Here is a 19,782-nt window from a genome sequence, read left to right as displayed (position 1 = left end):
ACAAGGTAAAGGGGGAAAGGAGTGGGGGAGGGGGAGAGAAGTGGGAGAAGGGGGAAGGAAATGGGAGGCTGGGAGGAGGCGGAAATTTTTTTTTCAATTAAAAAAAAAGAATAAATGAGCTTCTGGTACAGGAAAAAAAATAAAAAATAAAATGTTTTACCTTTCTTCGTAAAAAAAAAAAAAAGGTAAAAATAATAATTTTTATACACGCAAAGGGGCATACATCCAAAACGACTGAGACCATTTTGGGGCCAAGAATTGTACAAGGTATTTAATATGAACCATCTCATTTAATTCTCAGGTAGAGAGGAGACCTTCCCCCTGCTTTAGATGGGAGGAGCTGGAGTTCTGAAACCCTAGGGAAGGGCTGTGGACGGTTGTAGTAGGGTCCTGTGAGAAGAACAGGGGGAGTGTGAGTGAGATCTCCAGGAAAAGCAGCTGTCAGTGTAATAAACCCAAGGACCGACAGCTTGGCTTCTCTCCAGTACTGCTAATACTGACAACAAAAGATGCCATTATTCACTCCCTTGAGAAGGAAGTGAACAGAGGAAATAGTTACCCCTACAATGAAGTCAGGGTCCTCACCAAAGGTGGGTGTGGTTTTAGAACACACACACACAAGAACCGAAAAGACACAGACTACCAGTGTTAGTATAAGAGAGAAAGGATGTCCTAGAATTATCTCCATCAGAGAAAATAAGAAGCTAGTGTGAAAGGCTGCAGAAGAAAACTAATTACGTTCGCTGAGACAACTTGAAAATATTGCTCCTGGAAGGAGCATGTTTACCTAGTGAGTCAGAACGGAGTGGACATTCAGGGTGGATGTGGTGCCTGCTAGTGCAGAGAAGCGGGCTCTGACGGGAGGGGATTAGCTGTGGCTTGGGTGGTGGGGAAGGACTCTTGTTTCATTAGGATCCTCCAGGCAGCTGACCACTGGGAAGTGGTACCTGGCCACAAAAGCGTTTCCATACCACATAGCTCGGTTTATACAGAGCATAAGAGAAACGCTCTTCTGCAGCCTGTCCACTGCAAGAGCCTCACAATTCCGTTTCTGTTACTCCTGCAGTGCAGTCTGCCACGATGTTTAAAATGGGGGTGGGGGACTAACTAGCATCTACTATTGCAAAGAATATACTTCGAGTAGTTAAAAGGTTACATTAGGTATTGTCTGAAGATTAGCCATACAGATGCTTTTCATTTTATCCCAACAAACTCATCACAAATTAAAAATATTAAGTTGAAAAGGTCCATTGATATTCCCACCCATCGGACACCATCACTTAGCAACAGCACACTACAGTATTCGTGTCTCCCTCGCCTGGAATGGCTGACTGTACTGCCCAGGGTCAGAGTACCATACTCGTCCTGCCAGCCCTGCCTCTGCTTCCCAAGTACTGGGATTAAAGGCGTGCATCACCACTGCCCAGCAAATGTTCTTTTTCTACTGAAAGTGTACCATTGTTTCTTGAAAAACTAGATAAAATCATTGTAAGTTTAAGGGTAGATACTTGAGAGTGCTCATCGTTATTATTATCTCAGCTTATCTTTAAACAACTCTGTAAAGTGGGCAGAATTCTAGTTCTGTATTTAAAAGAATATTGTCTATTCCTTGTAAATTTCACACATTTATACTTTGCATTTTGATCATATCTGCCTATCACTACCTCTCTCCATTTCTCCTGAGTACCCCGACCCCGGTCTCCCAACCTCATGCCCTTATTTTGGACAGATTTGCTTTGGTTTGGTCCTTTGAGACAGGCTCTCACTCCGTAGTCCGGGATAGCCCTGGACTTTAGCACTACTCCTGCCCCAGTTCCCCAGTCGCTGACTAGAAGCATGAACCCCCTCCTCAGCTTAAAGGTAGACTGCTTTTGAATTAGGAAAAATTATAGGCACGTCAATGAATTCAACGAGTCTACACAGAAACTAATGAAACATGGAACACAACCACAGCTGACCAAGGCGTTCCCATGGTGACCACTCACATCCACACCCACACTGCAGGACACCACGCCAGCCCCCATTACAGTTACAGATACAACTCACCCTGTAATACTGTATGTCCAAGACCTCAAAAGCTCAAGGTCTCTGGACAGAGAAGAGAGGGAGGTGTCACCTTGCTTCCAGACCCTGCTCTCCCTCTCCACACTAAACAAAGTAACTGACAGTTAATGCTGGAGCTGCACGGGGCTCAGGTTTCTATGCAAAGAAGTGCGTTAACATGCAGTGTTGGAGCTTTAGCAAACCCAGCTGGATCGCAATAATTCTCTGGGGCGTGGAAAGCCCAGGTGGGTAAGACGTAACTGATGGGGTTACTGCTCATTAAGATGGCATTTACTGGGACAGGATCTGGAACCAAGGAGATTGTGAAAGATCTAATCTAAGCAAGTTAGGTTATAAAATTTAAGTGTTTCAGATTTCACATATTTAAAGTGAGAAAAACAAAATATCTAGTTCCAGTAGCTATAATCATAACATCTACATCTCCTTATGCTGCTGTACATTTGCATAAAATAATCATGCCTGCCACATACTACCCAGGCAGCTCCTGTAGACCTATCAGCAGCTAATAATTCTAAGCTGTGCCACTCTATTTTGCCCAGTGGAATATGTATATACAAATGCATCCACATATGTGCACATACATACTCATATGTCTGAATGTATGTAACATTCAACTGCTTCTATTTAAGATTACTAAAATAAATAACTACCTTTTCCTGCAAAAAATATCACAATGAATAACTACATTTATGAGTAATTAGATAGCAATACCTGTAACCTGATGTTATATTGTAACACTGTAGCACTTGTAGCACCATTCTAACAGCTTTCCTGGCCTCTTAGACTTGCATGTGAACCCTACGAACAGGACGTCAGTGACACAGATCGGGAAGCAAGCAGAGTTTAGCAACCAGTCCACCCCTAACAGCCATGGAGAGCACGGCCCTAGCTTTTCCACACTTCTCTTCCAGCCTCCGGGTTTACCCAGAGCTAGAGACCCCGCCTACATGAGAAACAGCAATGCTAACACCCAAACTCTAGCACCAGCGCTTTTCTGCCAGGACCACCCTAAGGTTCCTCCTCTGCCTTAAGGACATCTATGAAGGACAAGGAGAGGCAAGAACACCCATGAAAACCTGGACTGGGAACTAATTAAAGCGGGGAATTCTGGAGCCCCACAGCCGCTATCTGCAGAGAAGAACATGAACTCCAGGATAAACACTGAGGACCCAGGCAGAAAAAGGTCACATGAAACCCTAAAAGGAGTGTGTGCCTAGGGCAGGAACCTGTGTCCCTGTAACAAGCAGTACCGGATATCCTACAGTGTCTCAGCAAACACAGCAACAACCTACTCATCTGACTTGAAGGCTTAACAAACCAACTCAGCCATCTGCTGACTGAACCCTGGGGAGAGTTGCTTTACGTGCCCACTGGAGTAAGGTCAGACTTTGAGTACTTCAAAAGTCATGTGAAACCACTAAGTCATAATCATCATGACAAACCGAGAGCACAGAAATTCTATTAATCATCCCATTAGGAAAATAACTTACATCGCCACATATGGGCATTTGATAGGACCAGAAGTTTACATACAAGCCAACCCTTCATACCTTAAATCTTGCTTCTCAGGTCGCCTCTGAAAACTACATGAAATTACCTCCTCAGTACTTCACAACCCAAAGCCATTAGTCACAAAGACAGACTGTACTTTGAGCTCATTCCCAAGTAAGACTTAAACAAGAAATGGAGACCCAGGCCCCACCTGGTTCCTATACAGCAAAACACCCCCAAACACGGCCCTATATTTCATTGCCACAGGGAAAATACACATTCATTAAAATAACATCTCAAATCATCTTTTCCCCACTATAAAAGGCAGTGTCGTACTGAGAAGACCGCCGAAAGTGACTCACCGACTGTGAGGAACGCTTCGGACCGTGTGGCGCCGTGTTCATTTGTGGCTTCGCAGGTGTATTTCCCAGCATGTTCCTGAGTAACTGCCTGAATAGACAGAGAGCTTGAGCCAGCTCGGGACATGATGAAGTAGACAGGCTCCAGGTTCGGGTCCCTATGTCGGAGCAGGTGGGACTTTCGGGACTTGGACCTAAGGATCTGAGATGGATGGCTGGTTATCAGTCCATGGCGGCCATACCAATGAATGACTGGGACAGGCACTCCCGTGGCATTGCAAGACAAGGTCACAAAGTCTCCATCCGTCACCTCTACGTTTGCCGGTGCCGTGACTATAACAGGCTTCAGTCCACTGTCTATTAGAAACACAATTCACAGAGTCAAAACAAGGAACACAAAAATATCTGCCCTTTAAAGTAATTTCATCCAGTTGCTAATACGATACTGCAAAGATATTCCCTCCGATTGGCTCCCTTCTCAACTTTCACCACGTAAAATTGGCAGTGAAAAATACAAGGTTTTAGAGTCAGTAGAGGTACTTACCATCAAGCCTGACAACCTGAGTTGGATCCCTGAAACCCACATGGTTGAAAGAGATCTAACTTACCCAAGCTGTCCTCTGACCTCCACATATGTATACCCCCCCCACACACACACACAAATCAACATAACTGAGGAACACAGAGGAAGCCCCAAGTAAATGTGTAAGGAGAGGATGGAATCCTGAGTGAACGTGTATTATTGACAAGTACCTCCATGCCTCAAACCCACAGGAACTGGCAAAGCCTTGCTCTGGTCCCTGTGCGAATGTTGAGTGTGTTCAAAGAACAAAGAACTGCAGCTGTGTCGTCCTGGATGACTGCAACCTGAGATTGCTCCCCTACAGAGCCTCCGATGAGACCAGCTAACCCCCCTGCTGTGCTATATAAATAAAAGCACTGAGTTTCTGGGTTATTGCATTTTAGGGTCCTCTATCAGAGCACACACAGCCCATCCAATGCCAGCTTTTCTGTCTGTGTGTCTGTCTCGCCATCTGTCAGGCTTCCAATACTGGGTCATGCATGCATGATGTTGTGTGTAATTTGGGGGAAAGCAGTTTTAAGACAGGTTTCTCTGTGTATCTCTGGCTGTCCTGGGCTTGCTGTGTAGCCCAGGCTGACCTCAAACTTAGGGATCCACCTGTCTCTACCTTCTGAATGCTGGGATTAAAGGCATGAGCCATCACACCAGGCTTGCAGTGTATAATTTTTAAAAATTATAATCTTTCATAATTGTAGGTTTCTCAAATTCCCCACACAGATTCCCTGTTCCCATGAAATAAATGTATATAAACAAATCTACTAAGATTCCAATAGGCACACAATGCCTACTTGACCGCGGTAAAGACAGAAGAGGTGAAGCCAGAACCTCAGACTATAACGTGAAAAAAGAAAAGAAGGATAAACTACATAATACTCCTTCAAGAAAATGGATGGTTCTGGTGAAATCCAATTAGAGAAAAACTGAGAGGAAGAAAACCTATTTTAAGTGAAAACTGGCATACTATTTATCATGGACACGAACAGCATTTTTGTTTCTAAATCAAAATGGCACCAAGTCTTCCCTTCTAGTTCTGGATTTTTTTCTGAAGAGATTTTTAAGTGAGGCCACAATAAAATATTGGTCATCAGAGAAGACATTTTCTCCCAGCATGCTTCTTTTTCTCCAGATCTATTTACCATGTCTGACAAAACTAAAGACACTCCATCTTCACAGATTTCTGAATTTTTGCCAAGTGAATGAGTATGAATGCTCTGACTAGCCCTAACATGCATGTCCCTGAGGACTGATGAAGCTGAACATCTCCTGGCAGGTTTATGTGCCATTCATAAATGCTTTACATGACTTGCTAAAACGTTTGACTCATAGATCATACAAATACCCTCCAACACAGTCCTCAAAAACTTTCCCTTGTGAATTTATCTTTATGTTCCGTGTGAGTTAGAGATTCAATTTTTGCTTTCTGTTTTCATTTTGATAATTACTGCAAGTCAAAACTTGAAGCAAATATCCCCCATGGGGTGTACAATACCAGTTCAGTCAGGTCCTTCCGAGTAAATATATTTTCGTCAGTCTCTGCCGTGCCCAAGAGTCTATTTGTTCCTGTAGCAATCTAACTTTTGAAAACCTTACTGGCTTTTTATGCTTACAGCAAGTGCCCCATGCTTTTAGAGTACATTAGCTACTCTTGGGCCTCTGATTATCTTTATAAATTTTATAATCATTTTCTCAAGGGTACACACACGCACGCACACACGCACGCACACACACAGGCGCATATACTCTCATGTAATCCAAGGTGGACTCAAATTCCTTATGTAGTCAAGGATGACCCTGAACTCCTGATCCACCTGCCTATACCTTCCAAGTGCTGGTGTTACAGGCAGATGCCATTAAAGCCCAGCTAAAGTTTTCAAACTATCCTGATAAGATTTCATTTGAAGCAGCATAAATCTACAGAAAAGTCTGAAAAGACCAGATAACTGTATAACTCCAAGTTTTGCTACCCATGACCGAGAATGTCTTTCTATGAAACTTTGTTACTAATATAAAAGAGATTCTTAAATATTATTTTCTGTTTGTTGCTAGTATACAGGAAGGCAAATGATTTGTGCTTATTTAGGTCTACACCTAGTTTCTTGCTAAATGTTAATATTTTAATCAGAAAATGTATAATAAATAAGAGCTAGCAAGCACTGTGGATATTATACAATGGCAATGTTGGTTATAAATTAATAACTATTTGGATTATTTCCTTCTAATTTCTTTGACTTGGTTTGGTTTTTGGTTTTTTAAGACTGGTTTCTCTGTAGCTTTGGAGTCTGTCCTGGAACTCGCTCTGTAGACTAGGCTGGCCTTGAACTCACAGAGTTCCACCTGCCTCTACCTCCCAAGTGCTGCCTAGCAAGAGCACTTACTTTTTTTTTCTGTGGTTGTTTTTTTTTATTTTGTTTTTTGTTTGTTTGTTTGTTTTTGTTTTTGAGACAGGGTTTTTCTTTGGAGCCTATCCTCCTCCTGATTTCTTTTGTTTCTTTCTGTCCTGACTGAACTCTCTCGTACATGGATACCTAGAGTAAACTCTAAAAGAGGGTACCTTTTACACTTTCATGGTAAGAGATGCTTCATCCGAGTCCTTATTAGATACCTTTTATCAAGTTCTACTCCCATTTTTCTGACTGTCAATTTCATCTAATTTTTCCTACTCTTTATGAAATAATCATGGTTTTTCTCAGTAAACAAGGTGAACAATACATTTTATGGTAGACTTCTGAAACAATTGCTTCCGCAAGATATATACATATATATGTAATATATATATAAAATTTATACCTTCTTGGCTTGCTCATATTTTATTTATGATTCTTATACCTATGTTCACAAATAAGACCTGATTTAGCTCACTTTCTTATCCCATCCTGCTGTGATTTGGGACTCAAGACTGTACTGACTGGAGGTTTTCCATTGCCCCCTTTCTCTGGGAGAGTTGTGTAATATCTGGAAAGGTCTATTACTTGCAAATTGGTAGAATCTACAAAACCATCTGGCCTGGTGTTTTCTTTGTGGGAAGAATTTAACTCCTAATTCAATTTCTGTCATAGTTGGAGAACTGCTCAGGCTTTTTATTTACTTTAAGTCAGAGCCTTGCTAAGTTCTAGTTTCCCTTAGCTTTTACCCATGTTATAGTCTGAATCCACAAAAGCCCGTGAGTTGAAAGTTTAGTCACCAGCCTGCCATGCTATTGAGTAACAATGAAATCTGAACAAGACGGGGCCTGGTTGAAAAGAAGTTAGGGTGCTGAGGGTGTGTCCTTCCCCTCCCCCCCCACACACACACACGGCGTGTGCGCACACACAGTTCGTCTCTTATCTCTCTGCTTCCCAGCCAGGAGGTAAGCAGGTCTGTTCCAGCACTTCCTTCAGCCATGACCCACTCACTGTGCTGCCTGCCATAAGCCCAAAGCAACAGGGCCAGGGACCAAGTCTGCAGCTATGAGCTACCATAAAGCCTTCTTCTCTTTAAACTAATCATCTCAAGTACTCTGTGTCAGTGGTAGGAAGCTAACACCACATCTCTGCTTATATTTGTAATCTACTGCCCTAACAATTACTTTATTACTTTTTTTAATCTCTATAGTGAGATTTACAACTCCCCCCCTCCAAAACTGTCCATTTATACTTATATCTTTACTTAGTTTTGCCAACTATTGGTCCACTTTATTAGACTTTACAAAGAACCAATTTCTATGCTTATTAATCTTGTGCTTCACCTTTCTTTGATGCTTTCTGCTCTTGGCTTTGTTTCTCTCATCCTCTGCTTTCTTTGAACCTACTCTAATGTTCCTTTGATTTACTTAATAATTTTCAACCTCACTCGTTTTCTTTGGTAAGCACACAAGACTATAATAGCCCTAAATTCCATGTTGGCCGTCTTCCTACAGGACATGATTGATTGTGCTGGCTAGTCTTACGTTAATTTGACACAAGCTCGAGTTATCTAAAAGGAGGGAACCTCAACTGAGAAAACGCCTCCAAAAGATCCAACTGTGAGGCATTTTCTTAGTGATTGGTGAGGAGGGCCCAGCTCACTGGGGGATGACACCAATGGGCTGGTGGTCCTGGTTCTATAAGAGGGTGGACTGAGCAAGCCATAGGGAGTAAGCAGCTCCCCTCCATGGCCTTTGCATCATGAGTATGAACCCATGATAATTATGAAGGGAAATTTGGTAATAGCATCTATTAAAATTTCCAACATATATATATATATATATATATATATATATATAGCCTTATTTTGCAAGCTCCCTTCTAGGAATTTCTTTTAAAGATACTCACACATATGCAGAATAATTAAGACACTCATTACACCTCAAACAGCTATCAAGAAGATGCTAGTCAAATTACTGCAACTATAAAATGGAATAGTAAGCAGCCAATTTTCTTAAAGAATATAAATATGCTTTGATGTACCATGTGAGAAAAAATTCAAACTATAGGTGAAGTAAAACTTTTAAAGGAAAGAACTCTGCTGCTATTTATGTTTTTAAAAGACAATAAAAACATATATACACACGCACACACCTGTGGTATATAACTGCTTGCATATGCACATAGAAGGCTATTCAAGAAACTAATAAAACCAGTTGGTTCTAAAGAAAAGACTTACTGACCGTTAGATGCTGGTAGGAATGGGGAGAGCAAGAGAGACTGTAGATTTTAATACATATCTTTATAAACTATGTAGAAACTATTGAAATGAATGTTTCACAACAGTTTATTATTTAGAGCCTACAGGAACCCAGGAAATCACACATTCTATTTCATTTGAGCTAAATTTCCATCCTTGAAACAACTTTTTTTTTTCTTTTTCAAGACAGGGTTTCTGTGTAGCCCTGGCTGTCCTGAAACTCACTCTGGCCTTGAACTTACCTGCCTCTTCCTCCCTATCTCTGGAAATAAAGGTGTGCACCACCACCTGGCAGAAACAACTTTTAAATTGTTTTTTTATGTTTTTGGGTGTTTTGTCTGCATGCTTGTTGTGGTATCACTTGTGTGCCTGGTGCCCACATAGTCCAGAAGAGGGTAGTGGATCCTCTGAGGCTGGAGATACTCATAGGGTGCTGATTGCTGGGTGCTGAGTAGTACTGGGTGCTGAGAGCTGAGGGCTGGGTGCCGAGAGCTGAGCCTGGGCCCCTTGGAAGGGCAGCTGTTAACCAATGAGCCATCTCTCTATCACAAAACAATTTTTTAAATGAACTTGATTAAATAAGACAGCTTTATCATGGAAATGCCAGTCTACCACTACCTACTACTTATATGGTAGTAGGATTATTTTCTTTCAATAACATAACTCATTTCTAATTACTGAAGAAGCCTACCTATGAAGTAAAATTGCTTGTGATTACACAACCTAAAAGCACACCTCGTTCAACTTGAAGTCTTCCAGTAGACTGCATGAATCCAATCCCATTGTCTGCTACACACTGATACAGCCCAGAGTCTTCCATGGTAACCCCGGTGATCTTCAGTCCATTTCCTTTGGCTAGGTGCCGTGAGGAGGGGCGAATAGGCTGTGCGTTATGAAACCAGGTGCGGTTGGGGGCTGGGTTCCCGTGAACATCACAGGTAAAATGCACAGTGGCCCCCAGAGACACTTTCTGATCCTGTAGTCCTTTAGAAATTGAAGCATGCTCTGTAAATAAAGCAGGCGTGTTTAACTATCGCACAAGTCATGGAGCACCTGTCTGTCGCACTGAGTGTGAAATCCCTCTGTGTCATTTATTGACATTCATTCCTCCGTCTGGGTGATCATCAAGAAACACTGAGAAATCCACTTTAACGTTCACCAGCAGAAGAAGTATAGTGCTACTAAGTTAGAATCTTTTTTATATTGGCCCACCCATTTTATACCTTGCATGTGCGCACACACACACACACACACACACACACACATTTCTACCCTGCTCTTCTCTTAACATTTAACATTACATAATAGTTTCTCTAGATCGTACACCAAACAGGAGACAACAAAGCTTTATTCAAAATGAGAATCTTTTAAATGCATCAAATAATGCTTTTGTTTTAAGTTCTGATGATGGGGCTGTTGCGACCACCACTAAAGAGCAGCAGCCATGGCCCTGGGGTACCTCTGGCTGTGGGTCTTAACAGGGGCCAAAATGGATGAAGAACATCAGCAAGCCAAGCTATAGCTGGTGCATCAGGGACCTCACCAAACACAATCAATTTGTAGGCCACATGATCCAGGACATGTGTGGCATCCTGTTAGCTGCATGGCCATGACATTGTCCAAGGTCCCCAAGCCAAGGCTTTCAAGTTCATTCAGAAGAGGGTAGAGGTGCATATCCCCATGAAGAGGAAGCACTAAAGTGGACTAAACCTACCCAGCCTCACAATATAAATACATAAATTCTGTCTGCAGTCAATTCTACTTTGAGGCTATATGAATAACAGGCAAAACACTTTAGTTTACACCGAGCTTTGTTCTGAGACAGTGCTGCCTCTATGTGCTGGCATTTGCCATGGAGATTAAGCCAGCTTCACAAAGATCTGCCTGTCACTGGCTACGGTGCTGAGATTAAAGGTGCGAGCTGGGACTCCCGGCTTAAAGTCACTTCTTAGTCTTAAAATACATTATTCACCAACACTTTCAGTATCTGCCCCAAATAACCAGTGATCGTATTAATCCAGTTCCAATTACCATTGGGTTTAGAGTTTTGGGGGTATTTTTTGTTTGGTTGTCTGGTTGGTTTTTCTGGCACTGGCAAGCAAAGCCAAAGTCATGCATGTGTTAGGCTACTCTAACACTGAACTGTACACCCAGCCCCACCACCAATTTTTAAAGCTCACTTGCCATATTTATATTAATCCCAGTGTAACTAACCTACATCAGGCTATGAATATAAATCAAATGTAAAAAAAACATTTACAAAAGTCCTATTTAACGAGACCAGTTCCTATTCATTTCTTTCTAGTTTGACTCTGTTTTGATGAAGGAAACATTTTCCAATGCTACAGGATAATGATGGCAGCTGCCGACAGAAATGGTCCTGAAATAAAGACTATCTACAGAAACGGGGAGAGATTTTATCAGCCAAACATAACCAAAAGGTAAGAAGTAAACAGCTGGATTTCTTTGTGAGGTGATACCTCTAGTCGGTTCCATCTTAGCTGCCGCTGAAGGACCACACACACACACATGCACACACCCATGCATGAACACACACACACACACATACCAAGCTCTCCCCACATTCCAGCTGCCAGTGTAGATATTTCTTAATATTCTGTGTCTCATTTTTAGCTCACAAATATCCTTCAAACATCAGTTAGACCAGGAAAAGATGTGACTTAAAATGAAATTTCTGTATTGAATAAGTAAGACCTTACCCAGAACATTGACCATGTAAGTGACATGTTTAACATCTCCGGACTTGTTGCCCACCACACACGAATAGTTTCCAGAGTCTGCTGGGTCAATGCTAGCCGTGGCAAGATGAGAGTAAAGCCTCCTCCAGCTGCTTCCTGACACAGCATCCTGCCCATCCTTCAGCCAATACACCTGTGAGGCCGGGACCCCACTCACCACACACTCCAAGGTAACAGGGCTGTGAGGGAGGACAGATAGTGCCTGAGAAAGAGCAGGGTGAAGAATGTGAAAACCATCTGCTGAGGAAGGGCCTGGAAAAGGAAGGGAACACAAAACGGTTATTAGAAATGACTATTAGAAATCCACCTTCTCCCTTAGCTGATCTGTGAACACCCCGGGAAGCTGCTTCCATTTCAAACAAGTCCATGGGGGCTAGAGAGATGGCTCAGCAGCTAAGAGGACTTGTTATTTTTGCAGAAGACCCAGGTTCAGTTCTCAGCACACACATGGTGGCTCACAACCATCCATAAATCTAGTGCCAGGGAATCTGATACACCCTTTGGGCATCCGGCACACATGCGATGCAAAAACTTTCATATGCATAAAATAAATAGATCTTTAAAAAATAAAATAAAAGCAAGCACAGTCCTGTTAAGGGCGCTGGCTGCTTTTCCAGAGGTCTCAAGTTCTATTCCTAGCACTCACATTAAGGTTTACAACTATCTATAACTTTATTTCTAGAGGATATGATGCCCTCTTCTGGCCTCTTGAAGACCAGGTATGCACATGAGGGAAAATACCCATACAATAATAATAATAATAATAATAATAATAATAATAATAATAATAATAATAATGTTAAAATAAAACCAGTGTTGAAAAACATGCTGAACTCTCTTTTACCAAGGCTTCCTGAGCCACACTTGTGAGGACTCTTCCTTCCCTAGCCACCATCATTCTCCCAGATACTTACGACTCACAAGGAGCTTCCGGCCAATGGGTTCAACCTTCAATTCGCTGGTGACAGGATTATAAGCAGCACATTTGTATGACCCCTTATCCTTCGAGGACACATTCAAAATCTGAAGATTTCCCGAGGGGAGGATTATGTAGTTCCCTGGGGAAGGTAGAGGGATGTAGTCAGGAGCTACAGATGCTGCTCAGTTTGTAGAACCCTTGCCTGGTACAAAGCTGAGCTCAACCCCAGCACCCATCAAATAAAACCAGGCACAGTGGCACATATCTATAATTCCAGCACGAGGTAGATAGAAGAGGGAGGACCTGAAGGCCAAGGTCATCCTCACCTACAGAGCTCCAGGTTCTGCAGACCCCTACCACACACCTGGAACTAGCAGAGACTGCTGAGATTCACACAGAAGACTGGCAGCGAATGTGCAGCCAAAGAAACATTATTACCCAAGAAAGGAAAGTCACGCCCAACAGCGCTCATACAGCAAAACCTTCAGCAGACAGTCAGAGTCTGAAACACCAGAACTTCATTTGGACGAAGATGACATAGTAAACACATCTTGACCTATGGCCACCACAGTGTCCAGTCACTGGCTGCCCATCATGCTTCTCAATAAATGCACACGGATTAGCTAATCTCCACCAGGCATGGCCTGGCACACATGCCATTGCAATGAGGAAAGCAAAATCCCTGCCTTAATGCATTTGACATTCCAATAGGCAGATAAAGGGCTGACTAACAAACAAACCTAGCCTACACCAGGTGTGGTAAGTTCTACCAAAGAAAGGGGAAGAAAGTGACAGAGCATCTTGTCTATACACATCCATGTGGGCCATCTCCTCCAAGAAGTAGTGTTTAAATATGGCCCTAAGTGGTTGAGGAGCGAGCCTTTGGGGTCAGTTGTCTAATGTAACCACGTGCCCTGGCCTCTGAGAGCACATCCCCAACAGGAAGGACTCACCTGTGGAATACTTCAGCCACTTTCCCCGGATCTTATAGCGCACCTCGGCTTTGGGGTTGCTCTCTGGTACCCTACAGCCAATGAAACCCGTGTTTTTCTCTTCTGCAGTAATAACATGCATTGTTGACGGATCGAAGTCACCAAGAGCTGAAATAAACAAGGAAACAAAGAAATGTAAAATAATTTAAAGGAAACTTAAAACTTAGAAACAGAGAATGGCCTTTCGTGGCAGCTGATACCAGTCCCCAAAATAGCAGAAACAGAAGGATCTTTTGTTGTTGTTGTTGTTGTTGTTTAGTTTTGTTTTTCGAGACAGGGTTTCTGTGTAGCTCTGTCCTGGAACTGCTTTTGTAGATCAGGCTGGCCTCAAACTCACAGAATCTGCCTGTGCTGGGATTAATCCCAGATACCTGCAAACCTCTGCCTCCCAAGCTCTGGGACTAAAAGTATGCACCACCACGCTTTTAACCAAAAAAATTTACTTTTTGACAGATCTCATTATACATTATGCAGCTTAAGTTAGCCTTGAACTTGTGATCCTCCTGCCTCGGTCTCCCAGTTGCTAGGATTACAGGTGTGCAGCACCACAAGCAGCAATAAGAGTTTCTCCTCTGAGAAAAGTGCTGCAGCAGAGGAGAGTGGTTGAGGGATACAGCTAAGTCAGGGTACACAGGTTTTCCCTTCAGGGAACTGTAAGGAAAACAAACTGACCCAAAACACCAAAGAGAACTGCAGAGCACAATTACTCCCACTCTGTCAAGATGAATTCTTCCCTGTCCAGAGGGGTCTTCATCAAAACTCACTTTCCCTGCAATAAAGTGGCTTCTGGGAATGAACCCAGGACATTATAAAACACAGCAGCCTACTGAGCCTGGAAGCATCGGCTCGGTATTGATTCCTTTCAGTTTAGACAGTTCCCTGTGGACTGAGCGGGCCCTTTATTATCCCCATCGCCCAAGGACGCCAGCTGCCGGCCTCCAGGAAATCAACCCTCCAATGTGTGTCTTGGAACTGCGCATGGGTCACAGCTCTATAAAAACATTTACTCTTCTCAGTTATGACAAACTCTCTACTCCAGGGGAATCCAGATTTGTTCTGTAAATAGGGGTGCCCTCACAAAGCCGTTTTCCATTACTGGAAGCCATCCCCATTTGAAAGGCAGATGGCTCAAACTTACTAGGGAAAACCACACATTCCAGATTTTCCATAAGTTCAATTCCTCACATTCCTTTCTCTACAGTCAGTTTCTTCCCCTCCCCCAACCAGCTTCTTTAGCCTGGCTTCAATTACATAAATTAAAATCCCCTGGTAATCAAGGGAAATAAAACAATTAGATGTGAAAGAAAGATTAAGGACTGCATGAAATAAATGAGTGTCAAAAGTCGCCTTTTTTTTTTGGCCTCTACTGATATTAAGGACTTTAAAATAGATTTACAAGGATACTGCCCATAATTCACAATAGAAAACTGCCCTGTGCTAATTTTTAAAACAAAAATCACTTCCACGCTATTACTAGAGATTAAGTAACAAGGCTGGGCTACGGAGGTTCCAGCATCTTTCCCCAACTATTCAAAGTCAAGAGGACGTTAGGATAAGAACACTCAGACCCCTACATGTATCGCATCAGTGCCCAAGGTTTTCCCACTACGGAAATTGCAAGAACGAAGAGAAAACCCATAGATTTCAAGACAAACAACAGGTAACAAGGTTCACTGTAAACTCACCTGCCGTGGACACTGTTGCAGGGCCACTCACAATAGCACCAATGCTGTTGTTGGCAATGCACCGGTAGCAACCAGAAAGGGAAGGGTTAAGAGACAGAATTGTCAAAGTCCCCCGATGAATCTTAATCTGTTCCGTATTTCTGTCCAATTGTTTCCCATTGTGCAACCATGAGATGCGGGCAGTAACTGGTTTAGCAGAACAATGTAGGACCACGGGTCTACCAAGCTTCTGGACCGCAGAGAGTGGTTCAGAAATAAAATAAGGTGCCAAGTCTGCAAGGGAACATTCCCGTGTGCAAAAGAAGAAAGAAGGAGAAAGGGGGAGAAAGCAGAACAAGAAAGTATATTAAATACATTTCATCTGAGTCTATAACTAAGGCAGTCTTTTATCTATGTATAAGCCCATCTCAATCTCAAACTCACAGAGATCCTCCTACCTCTGCCTTCCAAGTGCTGGGATTAGAGGTGTGCCGCTATGTCTGGCCCTTACAGTACTTTCAATACGTAATAAATGTTACACAATGATTACACATTACTATACATATATATCCACCATCACATAAGTATAAAGCCAAAAGATTGAGATGAAGAAAGACTTCACCCAAAGCCCCATCATTCTCCTCTTACCTGAACTCACAGAAGAACACAGAATCACAAGAACATACAGCAGTGTCCATAAGGGTCCGAGGTCTGGATGCATAGCGCCCAATTACAGAAGTATGCAGGGGTGACTTCCAGAGAAAGCCCAGGCCTCAGCTCACTGGAAAACATGAAGGAAGACAATCTAACCACAAGAACCACTAACATCTTTAAACTGAACCCTTTATCTCAGACTCTTCATGATCCATGTCTTCTCAACCCCCACACAGATCTGGACACTAAACTAGGGTTAGAAGCTCTGCTCTTCCTTCCAAGGGACTAGGATACTTTTTACTAGGGATGACTCAGAACTGATGGATAACACACTGGAGTGGGTCAAGATGGAAGATGAAGCGCCATCAGGTGACACCGAACCCTTGGGAGACAGATGAGGGCATGGTGGGTTGTGAGCTGTGACAATGAGAAGTGGATTGAGTACAGTCTGAAGCAGAGCCAAAGAAAGCACAGGCACGGAGATGAAGTATGAATGCGTTGCAGGTATGTCCAAGATAATGCTTGGGTTTGGGTGTAAAAGAGGAAAGAATGCCCATTTACTAAAGAAGAAAAATCCAGAGAGGGGAATACAAAGTGAGGAAGGGGAGATATATCCAGCTGCTCCCAGGAGGTCCAGAGTTGATTAAATGAGTCTGGAGTCATAGGGAAAAGTTAGAGCTGAGAATGTAGATTTCAGATGTAAGAAAGTCAGGCATGAGCTCAGACTTTTCTATGAAACATATGCTTAGAGCCCAAGACATGTCCACTAAGGACCTTGGAGCAGCAGGAGTGCAAAGCAATGAAGGAGATGGAATCCAGGAGAAAGCTCTTCCCAGTCATGGCTGTCTCAAACCAGGTGAGAAGCAGAGCAAGTCCAGCTGCCGTCTGAACGGTGCAATGCAGACGGCTCATAACGCTGACAAGAGTGGGTCAGCAGAGAAAGGCTAACTTAGCGGGAACCATAGGGAGCAGGCAACATGGGGAAAGAGGAGAAAGACTCCCCAAGTTTTGCCATGCAGCAGAAAAACAGGAAGAAAATGGCGGCAGACAGATGAACAATTCTGACAGACGCCACCGGAGGGAGGGTTGCTTCTGGCTTGTGTTGCTTTTCTTTTCCCTTTCTTTTCCTTTTCTTTTCCTTCTCTTGCCTTTCCTTTCGGCTGAAGACAGTACAGTACACTTAGAAAACGTTTAAGAAATCCATAAATCGCAGGACTGGCAAGGACATGGAGACAAATCACCGTGCATGTGATGGGTGGAGAAAGAACTAATGAGTTCTTTTTGGAGACAATATATATGTATGTATGCATGCATATGTGTGTATGTATGTATGCATTATCATTTATTTATGCAACAAATATTTTTGATTATTTATTATGTAGCAGATTATCATCCTAAGGGCTAGATATGGGACGGTTTCCATTAAAAAATAAAAATAAATAATACAGACATAAATTTAAACTTTACATTCAAATGGGAGGAGTGGACAATGAGCAAGATAAGTAAGTCTTAAAATGTCTGTGTATCCTCCAGATATGGCTAAGTTCCTACTTTGCTCTCACTTTTTCATGTAACATTCTGTTTCCTCCTTAAAAGTAAGCATATTCAATAATATAAAATTCTACTTTCTAGAAACACTCTATAATGTCCCTTAAAATGAAAGTAGTACTTTAATATAATGAAATACCCATATGTGCAATCATAGTTAACAAAAACTGATTTCTGGGGCTGGAGAGATGGCTCAGTGGTTAAGAGCATTGCCTGCTCTTCCAAAGGTCCTGAGTTCAATTCCCAGCAACCACATGGTGGCTCACAACCATCTGTAAAGAGGTCTGGCGCCCTCTTCTGGCCTTCAGGCATACACACAGACAGAATATTGTATACATAATAAATAAATATTTAAAAAAAACTGATTTCTGAACAATACTAGCTACATTATTTTGTTCCTTCATTTAGTCCCTCGTGCACCTAATTTTAAAATCGGCATAAATCTATAAACGTCTCCCCACACACGCACCATGCTAGGTATTATGCTGGGAAAGGTTATCAGTAACCACTGCAGATCCTGCCCTGCTTCCCTGCTTGGCCGGGGTTGTAAACAGAGTCTATGACTCTGGAGCACAACAAGACAGAATGACCAGCTACATTAACAACCCCTTAGGAATACAAAACAAAGCGCTGAGGCTTCTAGAGTCGGTGTCTCCGTGTGCTCCTCTCTGTTTCTCCTACTCCAGAGTCTGGAAGCTTACAAACCTAAGCTTGTCTAGATCTCTAGCACACTCATTGGCAGGAGGGGTCAGTGGTGTGGAAACCTTTGGTTTCATTTGAATTTTCCTAGTTTACGGCTAAGGACAGACACAGTAGTGGTATGAAAGCAAAGTAAACATTCATAAGACTTGGTGACAGGAGACACTTTCTGAGAAAATGTGCACACAGATGGCTTCTTCCTTTTGTCAAATCTTTCTCCGACCATTTATTTATTAGAAGGCAGCAACGTGGATTTTACAATGAACTTTAACCCTTACTCACGACCTAATTTACAGCTGCTCTTTGAAGTTTCACAGCTCATTATTTCTACCTAAACACGACCACACAGAAGTCTCCCTGATAGAGCCTACGGGCTGCTGGTCTATACTTCAGACAGGCTCTCACTGTGCACCCAGGGCCAGCTCTAACTAGGTAACCCAGGCTAGCCTCAAACTTGCAGTGATCCTCTGTAGCTACCTCCTTGGTGCTGGGATTACAGACAAGATCTCAGTTGATCTTGGAAGTTAGAAAGAACCTATGTCCATAAGAGGCACTTACTAAACATCGGTGGGCTTGACTTCTATGTATGCACAGCTCAGTGGTAGAGGACTGTGGTGGTGATGTCATCTATGGGTCCAGTGACTTGTACTCTGCAGCAATGGATTCTCACAACCTCATCACTACACATCCTGTGTGTGTGCATGTGCGCACACACGTATAATCTAACTAAATTACTCTTTTTGGATAGTTATTTTAATATAAAATGTACATGTGTATATACATGTATATATATCCCACGAGTACATGTGCACATACATCTCATGTGTAGGAATGAGTATCATCCATAAAATGTTTAGGTACTCTTTTATTTATGTGTCCTGAGGTTATATTCTTGGAAGCAGAATTCCCACATCCAGGATAGAAACATTTTAAAGATGTTTACATACATATCATCAAGGCGTTTTCTAAGAAGCCACAGAATACAGCACCATTTCCAAAACCACCATCAGCACAGGAAGGTGACTCCTCCCTCCGTTTAAGGTGCAGATCCATGTACTATGTAAACCAAATGTGAATATGAAACCTAACTGCTCTACTCACTAAAGAACATGACATTCCAGCCACATTAGTCACACTGTTTACCTTTGACCTTCCAGTGACAAGAAAATCATGGTATAAAAATCTGATTTTTACCCTAAATCCATCAAAAAGGAGGATAAGGAGTCACTGTAGTTACTGTATGGTTTTAATTTATAACATGTATTCCTCTAAAAATAAATTTATATGCAAAAATTATCTTTTGGCATTTAAAATGTTAAACTTCTGTTCAAGAATATATTCTTAGGCTGGAGAGATGGCTCAGTGGTCAAGAGCACTGTTGCTCTTCCAGAGGACCCAGGTTCAATCCT

At 42.4% G+C, this 19,782-nt stretch overlaps 1 protein-coding gene across 7 annotated transcripts in view; it reads right to left on the bottom strand.

Moving 5' to 3' along the window:
• Positions 1-19,782, bottom strand: part of Cdon (cell adhesion associated, oncogene regulated) — an 88,958-nt gene that overhangs the window by 41,681 nt on the left and 27,495 nt on the right. For all 7 annotated transcript variants that reach the window (XM_057768639.1, XM_057768640.1, XM_057768638.1 and 4 more), the window contains exons 2-8: positions 16,121-16,253; positions 15,494-15,766; positions 13,770-13,916; positions 12,812-12,955; positions 11,859-12,149; positions 9,874-10,143; positions 3,918-4,271 (exon numbers count right to left, since the gene is read on the bottom strand). In XM_057768639.1, coding sequence (XP_057624622.1) covers positions 3,918-4,271; positions 9,874-10,143; positions 11,859-12,149; positions 12,812-12,955; positions 13,770-13,916; positions 15,494-15,766; positions 16,121-16,193 — 1,552 coding nt within the window. In that variant the 5' untranslated portion in view covers positions 16,194-16,253. The remainder of the gene's footprint in view (positions 1-3,917; positions 4,272-9,873; positions 10,144-11,858; positions 12,150-12,811; positions 12,956-13,769; positions 13,917-15,493; positions 15,767-16,120; positions 16,254-19,782) is intronic.

This window comes from Chionomys nivalis, chromosome 4 (assembly GCF_950005125.1).
Source record: "Chionomys nivalis chromosome 4, mChiNiv1.1, whole genome shotgun sequence".
In the NCBI taxonomy this organism is placed as follows: domain Eukaryota; kingdom Metazoa; phylum Chordata; class Mammalia; order Rodentia; family Cricetidae; genus Chionomys; species Chionomys nivalis.
This window is presented reverse-complemented; position numbering and strand designations above follow the sequence as displayed.